Source organism: Acipenser ruthenus, chromosome 11, assembly GCF_902713425.1.
Source record: "Acipenser ruthenus chromosome 11, fAciRut3.2 maternal haplotype, whole genome shotgun sequence".
Taxonomy (NCBI): Eukaryota; Metazoa; Chordata; class Actinopteri; order Acipenseriformes; family Acipenseridae; genus Acipenser; species Acipenser ruthenus.
This window is the reverse complement of record NC_081199.1, coordinates 12,191,738-12,204,092: the sequence shown is the minus strand read 5'-3', so window position 1 is coordinate 12,204,092 and position 12,355 is coordinate 12,191,738. Positions and strand designations below refer to the sequence as shown.

Genomic DNA, 12,355 nt, shown 5'->3' with positions numbered 1-12,355 from the left:
CTGTTACAATTACAAAAGCATATAGGTAGAACATGTTATTCTACTTTGTTGCTCAAGGATCTCATTTTGTATCCACCCACTCTTGTCATTAAATGAGAATCATCTAATGACCAGGCTGCCAATGAGAGGAAAGTACCAGACACACCTCCCTGTTTGTGACATTCTCAACAGCAGTGAGGGGTCACCCAGCCCACCCGGAGGCTTATGTTTGTGAACACAATGTCTTTAGATGATTTTCCAATATCCAGATCTTTGAGAATCCTTCCATGTTCAGGATGTGCAGAAACACGTAATTCTGTCTGAGCACTGTGGGTAGAACAACTACTAATTGAGACAAATAGTTGAGGTAGAAAAAAACAAAAAGAAACATTAAGAAATCATGACTTTGACGATGTCCGCTGCTCTGTTTGTGGACTCACTGTTTTGTAACACTTATCCAGTCTCTCTGTATGCCTGCCCTGCCTTGCACCACAAGTGAAGTCCAATTTAAAGATTAACAGAGTTTCCATGCAGTTTAGAAACTCCAGATTATCTCTCCATTATCGTGAGAATGAGACATAGCACACGCATATTACGTACATTCCTCACGCACGCTATAGGGATTGCGCAACCAAAAAAGAGTGGGTAAATTGCCTTCTCGCACTAAAAAGCCAAGATACTGAGAATCTTTTGAATGCAAACATGTCCGGATGCCGTACCTTATGTTGACGAGACTTCAGCCGTGAAGATCCTGTATGTGAGGTAACAACTAAGATCTGCAGGAAGTAGCCCTGGCAAGCTTCTGTGACCAGATAGGGAAACAAATCAACATATAGTACGAGGGGTTTAGAGACCTCTTCAGTCAGTGTATTTTTTTGTATGACACCATTTATTCAATGTTTCAAATGAGTGCCGTTAGATAAGTTGTTTTATAAACAAGATTATAAAAAATACTGAAGCGATTACAAATGTAAAAAATGCAGCCTATTTCAATACATTTTATGAAAAGAAATCGGTGGCCAAATGAGGAAAAACTTTGGAAACCCAGTTTAAGAAAGCTGCATGATATCAGTAGTCACGCAAGGACAAACTGGAACTCAGACACAAACATTTATATAAACCTCTCATATTTTAATATCATTTGGGTCATTTGAATTTGGAAGAATTTCTCTCCCTAAAAGACAACTACATGGAAACCCAAATTACCTGAAAGCTAGACCAAAATAGCGTGAGAAAAAGGTGAGACCCTGTCCACACTACATAACCGATCTCGAGAACCGTACTCGAAACCGCCCTAATTAATCCAGCTCAAAGCGTCCACACACCATAGAATAGTTCAGTTACAATTCCCAGCAGAGCAACGAACCATGGAAATAAATACGATAGTATCCCACCATGCACTGTATTTTATTTTAAAATAATGTTTTATGCCCCATATTAACAGAGGTCCATATTGCTAAAAATAAATATAACACGTATTGTGGAAAAAGTAAATCCTAACACACACACACACAAGTAGGGCTTGAAGTTTTCAGGTTTTATTTTTAATCAGGTGAAGTCCCTTTAAACAAATTGAGCTGATTCTGTTTATAATTAAACTCAGAAAAAGCTGTTAATTACAAAACAATCTTTGTTTTTACCTTGATATCTTGCCTGAGCCTAATTCTGGTCCTCTTAATTTTATTTCAAACAGAGCTGACAAATTACGTAATTTGTTCATCCCCGATCCTACTTTTAACTCGCATTTCATTTTGCAGTCGCCTAATTTAACGCTGTGTTTTTATTATTATTATTATTATTATTATTATTATTATTATTTATTATTTATTTGTTTATTTATTTCTTAGCAGACGCCCTTATCCAAGGCGACTTACAGTCGTAAACAAAAATACATTTCAAGGATCACAGTACAAGTAATAACACAGTTAAAAGCAAGATAAATACAATGACTTTGGTTCTAGCAAGTACAAGTACGATTCAAGAAAAATACGATTTTCCCCACTAGTTTAACAGAGATGTCCTGAAAGATTTTTTTGACGCATAAAAATGAATACCTAGTGCGGCGTCTACACTGATAGCAACTCCTTCGGGCGCCTGCTCTGAGTATTTCGCCAAACATACCACAAAGCATTCTGGGATATTGGAGGATACTCAAAACATGTCGTTTGGTATTACAGCGTCCACACTTCTGATAAACCGCACTACCTGATGCGATCTAATTAGAACCGGACTCGAGACTACCTCCTGAGGTATTAAATGCTGCGTAGTGTGGACGCAACCCGTATTTAGCACTTTTAAGCCGGCTTAAATGCAACTAATACGGTTTAAAGGCATAGTGTGGACAGGGCCTAAAAAGCGGTCTAGCAAGTCCTGGAGATCTGTAATAAGTTAATCTTGATTGCAGCGTACCAAACAGCAAGTGGTTTAGCTCGTCTGAACAAGTGGAACAAGTTACAGTAGCCAGACAAGGAGGACTAACCCATAAACCGCTACAAGTGCGGATGGAAATTCACATTGAGGATATTGAAAGCACTGGCAAAAAAGTCAGAAATGTGAAGAAATCAAGTACAGTAATACACTTTAATGATAAAAGCATTTTATTAGGCTACATTAGGCGTGATTCTGGCAGACACATTTAAAATACATATTCATAATCTATATCGTAGGCCTAATTGTCTTTTTTGTGCACATTCCACACTAGTGGATCACACTTGCATTTTAACTCGCCGGTACCCTATTGCTGCATTGACACTGAATGTTCTAAATGTGTTGTTAATATAATACTAATTATACATGTGACGTTTCAGTCGGTTAAATTGAATACATCAAACATGCATTTTTAAAAATATTATTCTTTAAATATAGAAGTTTCTTATTGTGTGGCACTTTATTACAGTTTTTGCAATAGTTTATGAATAAAACAAAACCGGTCTCTCCAGAATATTTTGTTCCTCAACCATAATAAATGAGAAAAAAGGTGCCGCATATTTAAATTATAGGCTACATTCTCAGTCTATCCAGAGCAACTTAAAATTGTTACAAGATATAAACATTATTTTTACATACAATTACATTATTTAATTATTTTACACATTATTTTACATACAATTCCCCATTTATACAGTCAGGTTTTTACTGGAGCAATCTAAGTAACGTACCTTGCTCAAGGGTACAGCAGCAGTGTCCTCCACCTGGGATTGAACCCATGACCCTCCGGTCAAGTGTCCAGAGCCCACTACTCCACACTACTGCTTTGCTTCAGTCTCCCTAGAAAATGTATAATTGCTTAATATTGCGTATCAACACTACAAGGTAATGAGAGAATGTACACAGTGCAATTGTAATTTTATATAATAATTTAAAATATTGTATTTAGTTCTGTATTCTGTTACATGTTAGTGATGCCTTTCACTTGAGACACTGGGTTATGCGGGTCTACCCTACCGTGCACTGAACATGAAGCGCTTCGTGAGATTCGGCATCGGCAAGCGAACCTTACTGAACAAAATGCTTCAAAAGGCTTCACTTTAATTTTACTAGTTTTCAGACATCAGTTCAGAGAGTAATGACGCTATCTTTGTTTTAAAATGTGCTGTATAAACGTAGGACGAGCAAGCGTACTAAGTTAGTCTTATGCTTCATAGCACTAAGACAGTCCACCTGAACAGGATCATCTCACGTCCGATTTGGTGTGCTGCAATCAGGATCATGTTTAGTCTGATTTAGCGGATGATCCACCTGTGGTGATTATCGTCTGGTATGCTGCAATTGGGATTAACAAGTGTAGTAATTTTAGTCCAAGCAAGTGGACTAAACCTGCTTAATCCACTAGTTAGACGCATCAAGTGGACTAACTTTGGTACGCTACAATCGACCCTCAGGGCCCTATCTTGAATTTATATGGGTTTATTTTCTGAAAATAACAATATAAAACAGAACAAAATCGGATTGCTCCTTTTTTTGCCGTATAATGCTAACTCTACAGTCCAGAAAGCTTTTTATTCTAAATCATATTTAGAACTTTTTTTCTTTAAGGAGAAAAAATACAAAAACATTCCAAAATGAATAATAATAATAATAATAATAATAATAATAATAATAATAATAATAATAATTACAGCACTCTCAAGGTGTTTGGTGGCCTGTCATGTTTTAAAACGAAAATACATGTTTTCTTTACTATGTGTTTCTTTCAGAAGTGCACATTACTTGTGTAGTGAAGGGATGTGCACAACAGTGAGATTTACAAAATTATTTTGTTAGCTACAACTACTTTAAGCAGAACTAAAACATCTTGTTCTGAGTCTCCAACATTGAAGTTGTCAGTGATAAATCAAATGTACTTTTCAGGCCCATTTCAACACAGTAATGGATACATACAATACCAACTTTGAGGTTTATACTTGTCCTGAAACTACACCCGTGTAAAGGATATCTTTCTTCAGACTCTAAATATGTTTGCAATAAATCCTTCATATCCATTAAACAGGCTTGTGTCCCAATCAACACAGACATTGAAAATACAAAAAAAGATTTAATATTTAAAAATGCAAGAAATTTGACAAAATATTTCAAGTACAGCAAACACAACAATATACCATACGCACAGTTAGTAAATGTGAGACATGAACCTCTATAGCTTAAACAATACGCTGTATAAGAGGTGTGCACAAATAGATACACAGTTTAAAAAGTACAGCTAGAATGAGTTATCTAGACAGGATGGTGTAACAGGCAGGGCAAGGTCCTCCCACGCTGCTGACAAAGGGAAGCCTTCTCTGGGTACCTGAAAGTCACTGGTTTGTAATCTGGTCCCTGCATAGATGATCAGCACTGCTTTTTTCCCTAGGGAAGGGCTGTCCTATTGGCGGGGTGTGTTCACTTTTTGGATTTTTTGGCCCCCAGTTTTAATATTTCTGCCCATTTAAAAAAAAGACGCCCCCTTTTTGTCTGTATTGGTTTGCTCTACGGTGTAGAGAATGCAGTCATTTTCTCTGGCCTGGCCCACTCTTTGCTGTTTGTGGGGGTTACGCCGCAGTAAGGCTGGGCAGGCCCAGTTGTTCTTTGAGTCTCTGCAGTTGCCCCAGGGTTATGTTGTTGCCCCCACAGACCACGATGACCACCGACTCCAGGTCCCGACTCAGTTTGCCCTCGTCCTGCAGCTTGCGGATTGTATTGCAGTACACAGCCGCTAGGGCGGCGCCACATGCAGGCTCCACCAGGATCTTCTCATCATCTAGGGGAGAGGAGGGGGAAAGATTGTCAGCACATTGGGGGCAGTCTGTGCTTTTTTGTGATTTAAAACACACCCTAGCACAAAGGAACTATGTTGGCGTCAATTTGTGTCATTTGACAATCTGAACCTGGTTGATTTAAAGTCAGTTTAAAGGCCACAATCTATTGAATTTAGCTAAATTTAGATACAGCAGTCATTTAAATCTTTAAAGGGGAAGACTTGGGCAGAACCAACATCTCTAACAGCATGTTTGTTTCTTAAGGGTAATTTTGTTTGTAAAACTAAGTGAAATGATAGGTGTTGTCCTATTAAATTAAACAGCCCCCCCATGTTAGTTCACAATGGTGTCTGATATAATGATAACACTGAGTAATGTGAGGAAAGGTATTGGTCACTGATCTGTCCTCTCAACCATCCGTGTGCAGCAGGATGGACAGTCCATTGACCCACCATTCTTTCTTTGATACATACCAACAAACTTCTCGATAGCCCCCACAGCCTCCTGGTCGCTCACCAGCTCTGAGAAGACAGGGTGCTCTTTGGCCACTTTCAGGGTCTGTGCGCCCACACGCTTCGCCCCCAAAGTTTTGGCAACGCTGAAAGAAAGACAGAAGCAGTCTTAATGCTTTTTATACACATGTGATAAGTCATTCTCTCCAACAGTAGACATACACACCTGACTGTAGCCAGTGACATGGGCCCTTATCTTTCTTGAGATAGGAATTCCCAATTTCCCTCAATGTTCTCTTATTTAGGTGTTTTTTTTTGCATATGACTGGCTTGAGCAATTAACAATTTGGAAATCTCAATTGATAAGTGAATTGACGGTTTACAATACTCTTCATAGAAAATAATAATATTGTCTACACAATGGATGTAAGACCCCTTACCAGCATGTTAACTTTAGAATAGGTGAAAATGTACAAATGAGAGCAGGTCATTGAGCCAATCAGGGCTCGTTTGGTTCCAATAGCTGATTTATCTCAACTTCATCACATTGAGTCTTAAAGGGTTCCAGGTAACCCATTCCACCCCCTCCCCTTCCCTGTGTTCCAGGATTCCAGGTCACCCATTCCATCCCCTCCCCTTCCCTGTGTTACAGGATTCCAGGTCACCCATTCCATCCCCTCCCCTTCCCTGTGTTCCAGGATTCCAGGTCACCCATTCCATCCCCTCCCCTTCCCTGTGTTACAGGATTCCAGGTCACCCATTCCATCCCCTCCCCTTCCCTGTGTTACAGGATTCCAGGTCACCCATTCCACCCCCTCCCCTTCTCTGTCTTAAGCCTGCCACCACTTCATTTCCCACTGGTCCTGGTTTCTGTGCTGCATTTAGGTTTAATGTTAAACGGCCCTATTAAAGATTTTAAAAACATCAGTCAAGTCACCCCCCCCCCCCCTTTATTCTTCTTTATTCTAAATAAATGCAGCTCCTTAAATCTTCACAGCTCATTCCTTTAGGCCCTGGGATTAGTCTGGTTGCTTTTCTTTGGATTCTCTTAAAGGTCCTTTTGATGCTGTGGTGACCAGAACACTAAGTACAGTCTCACCTGTGCATTCTACAACCTTATCACCCCCCTCTTTTGATTTGTCCACTTTTGACTATGTAACCAATTCTGTTTGCCTTTTGAATTGCTTCTCCACACTGTCTGGTTGCTGACAGCGACGAGGTGTCTTTCTCTTGGTGGGCCTGTTCTATCTGTTCTATCTGTTGTATCTGTTCTATCGCAGTGGTGTCTGTAACTCAGAGGCAGGCTCACCTGGTGATCTCTGGCAGTGTGACGAGCTCCCCTGCTTGCACGGCTGCATTGAGGCTGTGTGCTCCCTTGGTTTCCATGGCAATGATGGGCACGTCCTGCCAGCCCACAGCCCTCAGCCCCTGCACCACCCCGCACAGCAGGCCCCCTCCCCCCACCGACAGCACAATGGCCCCGGGCTTGCTATCCAGGGCCTGCTGGAGCTCTGTCACGATGGAGGCGTGTCCTTCCCTGGAGATCAGAGGGGAAGAGCAGTGAGACTGAGGATCACCGCAGGGCTACACATACTGCCACTAGAGACTGAGGACCACCGCAGGGCTACACATACTGCTACTAGAGACTGAGGACCACCGCAAGGCTACACATACTGTCACTAGAGACTGAGGACCACCGCAGGGCTACACATACTGCCACTAGAGACTGAGGACCACTGCAAGGCTACACATACTGTCACTAGAGACTGAGGACCACCGCAGGGCTACACATACTTTCACTAGAGACTGAGGACCACCGCAGGGCTACACATACTGTCACTAGAGACTGAGGACCACCGCAGGGCTACACATACTGCCACTAGAGACTGAGGACCACCGCAGGGCTACACATACTGCCACTAGAGACTGAGGACCACCGCAAGGCTACACATACTGTCACTATAGACTGAGGGCCACAGCAGGGCTACACATACTGCCACAAGGGCCCCCTTTAACAGGGAAAATAGATTTGTATTAATAAGAACAAGATAATCACATATTATACAGTATAAGACGCTATCAATTGTTTTCGGATTAAACAATAGATCATCAAAAAAATGTGACCAGAACTGGAAATTCAGAAAAAAATGAGAAAACCACAATTCATTATTAATAACATATTAAATTCATACACGCACAGTTTTAAATGTACAATAAAATCAATGAAATAATGAAGCCTAATGAAGTGCTTACCAGATGAGCGGGTCATCAAAGGGAGGGATGTAGACCCAGCCTGGGTTATTCTCTGCCAGTCTCATAGCATGCTCAATGGTTTCATCTAGCATCTGCAATCAAACAGGATTGTACACAGAGACTGCAGTCTAATGTTGCTCGCCTGCTTGTCCCTGTAGACCGCTTGCTATAAAAACTCCAGTTGTCGCATGAAGGGTTTCGTGTATTTTGTGTTTAAATTCTATTCAATGCAGATGTAACAGAAATCTGTATTTGAGAGTGTGAATGTTTGCAGATTGTCATGTTGATCTTGTGATAAGTAATTAATCTGTAACTAAACACACATTTAGCAATGAAAATACAACACTTTATACAACCTATTTTGTCAATATATTTTGTGTTTTAATGACAAGTCTCTGTGAAACGGTGGTTTCATTTTAGCATTACAGAAAATCTTACATTGCGTGGGTATTGCTGGGCACCATTCAAGCTTTATTAACCCAATCATGCATTTAATCATCAATATAGTTGAAACCAGCACAAAGCACAATTTGAAATGTCTAACATATGTTAAACGATTAATATTCCTGGTAGGTATTTGGAAGATTTGACGGTACGTTGGATGTATACTTGAAAGCTTCAGTATAACCCTTTATCTTCCAGGACAGTGCTGTATTTGTGAATGAAACTCACCTCCCCCACCACAGACACGCTGGCCCCCTCATCCTTCAGTCTCTGGATGGTGAAGGACGGGGTACTGGAAGGCACTAGGATGGTAGCAGGTACCCCTAGTTTACGGGCAGAGTAGGCGGCTGCCAGGCCAGCATTGCCCCCTGTAGGACAGAAAACAGAAAGGCGTCAGCGTTACTGCCTGCTTAATTACACTACATAGTCACATGATTCAAGAAGTTCAACCATGTTTAAAAGTATAAGTGATACACATCCCTCGTGGGTGTTTAGGGAAGCATCCTGTTTATTTATGCACTAATTGCAGGGGAAGGTTATTTTAAATATTCTCACCTGAGGAGCAGACAAACCGTTCACATCCTCTCTCCGCCCACTGAGAAGGAACAGAAACAGTCTTTGTTTAGTACAGTGCCATGCTATTGACGCCCTCCAAGGCTCCTCTGAGTGGCGTGGAAACATTCATTCAATGTATAAACATGACTGGGGTGGTAGTATCTTGGGTCATAGCCCAGACTATATTCAGTTCTGAATCCATCCGCGCATTGCTGGATCCAGTTTAAAAGAAGTCTTTAAGAACTGAGCGACTGGTACGATGTCTTTAGCCTGTATTTTAAATAGCTGGAAGGCTGCCTGTGTCTAATGTCCTCCCTTGCTCTGAATTGTCTCCACGCCAACCTCTATTCAAAAAGCATCAATGTTCCACATTGTTGAATGCTGCTCTAGACTCCCATAACTCGTCCAAGCTAGTTTTAGCTGGAACACACTGGTCCTGACTGCCATTTGATTGATTTAACTCTATAATTAGGCAAAAAAACAACATATCCCCTCCTTCCTTCCCCCTCCGCTCTAACCACTAGACCACACTGTCTCCCTCCCAGCCCCTCAGATCTAACCACTAGACCACACTGTCTCCCTCCCAGCCCCTCCGCTCTAACCACTAGACCACACTGCCTCCCTCCCAGCCCCTCAGATCTAACCACTAGACCACACTGTCTCCCTCCCAGCCTCTCAGCTCTAACCACTAGACCACACTGTCTCCCTCCCAGCCCCTCCGCTCTAACCACTAGACCACACTGCCTCCCTCCCAGCCCCTCCGCTCTAACCACTAGACCACACTGCCAGCCTCTCAGCTCTAACCACTAGACCACACTGCCTCCCTCCCAGCCCCTCAGATCTAACCACTAGACCACACTGTCTCCCTCCCAGCCCCTCCGCTCTAACCACTAGACCACACTGTCTCCCTCCCAGCCTCTCAGCTCTAACCACTAGACCACACTGTCTCCCTCCCAGCCCCTCCGCTCTAACCACTAGACCACACTGCCTCCCTCCCAGCCCCTCCGCTCTAACCACTAGACCACACTGCCAGCCTCTCAGCTCTAACCACTAGACCACACTGCCTCCCTCCCAGCCCCTCAGATCTAACCACTAGACCACACTGTCTCCCTCCCAGCCTCTCAGCTCTAACCACTAGACCACACTGTCTCCCTCCCAGCCCCTCCGCTCTAACCACTAGACCACACTGCCTCCCTCCCAGCCCCTCCGCTCTAACCACTAGACCACACTGCCAGCCTCTCAGCTCTAACCACTAGACCACACTGCCTCCCTCCCAGCCCCTCAGATCTAACCACTAGACCACACTGTCTCCCTCCCAGCCCCTCCGCTCTAACCACTAGACCACACTGCCTCCCTCCCAGCCCCTCCGCTCTAACCACTAGACCACACTGCCTCCCTCCCAGCCTCTCAGATCTAACCACTAGACCACACTGCCTCCCTCCCAGCCCCTCCGCTCTAACCACTAGACCACACTGCCTCCCTCCCAGCCCCTCCGCTCTAACCACTAGACCACACTGCCTCCCTCCCAGCCTCTCAGCTCTAACCACTAGACCACACTGTCTCCCTCCCAGCCCCTCCGCTTTAACCACTAGACCACACTGCCTCCCTCCCAGCCCCTCCGCTCTAACCACTAGACCACACTGCCACCCTCCCAGCCTCTCAGATCTAACCACTAGACCACACTGCCTCCCTCCCAGCTCCTCCGCTGTAACCACTAGACCACACTGCCTCTCTCCCAGCTGTCCTCTCCTTTATAACAGTTTATTTAAAGGCGGAAATGTTCTTGGTGTGGTCAGCTTTAGCGGTCACTCACCGTCTTGCAGAGGTGACCGATGCCGCGGATCTTGAAGGAGCCGGTTGGCTGGGCAGTGTCCAGTTTGAGGTAGACTGTGGTCCCGGCCTCTTTGGACATGGGGACACTGTCCCTGAGTGGGGAGACGGTATGCAGACTTGCCTTGGAGCTCATTGTGCACAGTCGGCAGAACAGAAGAGTGTCTGGAGAGGAGACACAGAACATCAGGCTCATTGTGTACAGGCATGACAGAAGAGTGTCTGGAGAGGAGACACACAGCACATCAAGGCTGGTACTGTATGAGATTCTCTAAATACATAGGGAACAGCATCTATTAGAGCAACATAAACAGTGTAGGGTACCAGGACAGATCAGAGCTATAGTAAACACATACACAGAGTCATCATGCTAAACTGATACTGAGCCAGGCAGACTCACTTCCAGGCAATTCCTCCTTCAGTGTCAGGAAATTCATATTTACACTTTATTTTTAAAACAAGACCATGTGAGTGATTTATGAATCTATTAATCACATTATATTTGCCATATGGAACTGTAGTAACACTCTAAGAAATATTACATTAAAACACGTTCCAAAATAACAGGACAAATGCAGCGCTTCAGTAGATTAATTAATTTGAAACTTGCTAAGGGAAAGAGTATTCTTTTTGTATTTAGTGTATATACTTATATATAATCATATACTTCTATTTAATTTAAAGCAGATGTTACTACTCCATGAACAAAATGTGCTTCAAATAAGCTTGTGCGATTAACCTTTAAAACCAAATTCCATGTTTCATTATTAGCTATGTTTTAAATAAAATAATATGCCATTATTTATTATGAACTGTACCATTTTTGCTTGTAAGTGAACTCTTGACAGCAAATACGATTGCAATCGCTGAAATGTAAAATGTGTCCTGCATTCAAACTCCTATTTTCTTTCTTTTTTCTTTCTTTTTTTATCTGAACCTATAAAAATTAAAACGCCTGTCGAGATTAATTATTTTACCCTTCACAAATGTACTTGAAATACCTAGTCGTTTTGTGTTAAAAAGCATAATAATAATAATAATAATAATAATAATAATAATAATAATAATAATAATAATAATAATAATAACTTACCAAGTTAAAATTGAATTTGTTTTTATTCAGCTCCTTGCAGCGAGTTGTCGGTTCTTGTTTGGCAGCTGTATCTTGAAGAGTGGAAGATGTCTATCTCGATTTTCTTGGGGCTGGTATTATATAGCATGGGCCCTAGTCCTTCATCCAACGAGCATAAAGGGTAGTCGGCACACCTCCGACACAGCCTCGCCCCCCGCCATCACGAGAGACAGACAGGTGGGTGACGAGCTGAAGCACTTGAAACCCCATCAGTAGAGGCACGAGCCAAATGTTATTTTTAAAGGTCTTTCCAACCGTCCCCTTGATTTGTGTAAATTCAATGCCAAACGTTTCGATTAGAAGTCTATTTCAACCGAAGACAGTGAAAGTAACGTGTCGTTAGGCTATTTGTGAGACTCCATGGAATACACAGGTATGTGTCGTGTATATTAGCAGATACATTGAACATGTATTGTTGTTATATTGGGAATAGTATAGTAATAATACAAAGAAGAAATAGGCTTCTATTCCAAACG

At 42.5% G+C, this 12,355-nt stretch overlaps 2 protein-coding genes across 4 annotated transcripts in view; one reads left to right on the top strand and one right to left on the bottom strand.

The window, feature by feature from the left end:
- Positions 1-4,493: 4,493 nt before the first annotated feature.
- On the bottom strand, positions 4,494-11,930 carry LOC117426937 (L-serine dehydratase/L-threonine deaminase-like). Its single transcript, XM_059033358.1, has 8 exons — positions 11,841-11,930; positions 10,731-10,969; positions 8,918-8,957; positions 8,591-8,730; positions 7,919-8,010; positions 6,975-7,202; positions 5,687-5,811; positions 4,494-5,215 (listed from the first exon to the last, which is right to left on the bottom strand). Exons 2-8 carry the CDS (start codon positions 10,941-10,943, stop codon positions 5,007-5,009), a joined length of 1,047 nt encoding a protein of 348 aa, XP_058889341.1. The 5' UTR covers positions 10,944-10,969; positions 11,841-11,930; the 3' UTR covers positions 4,494-5,006.
- The window catches only part of LOC117426939 (serine dehydratase-like), a 23,764-nt gene continuing 22,272 nt past the window's right edge, over positions 10,864-12,355 (top strand). The window contains exon 1 of one of the 3 annotated variants that reach the window (XM_034045193.3): positions 10,864-11,001. Coding sequence is in view for 1 of the 3 variants with exons in the window: in XM_034045191.3 (XP_033901082.3) it covers positions 12,240-12,252 (13 nt within the window). In the remaining 2 variants the exon portion in view is untranslated. Of the gene's footprint in view, positions 11,002-11,921; positions 12,057-12,081; positions 12,253-12,355 lie in introns of those variants that run through there. The other 2 variants (XM_034045192.3, XM_034045191.3) reach the window with 2 other exon arrangements.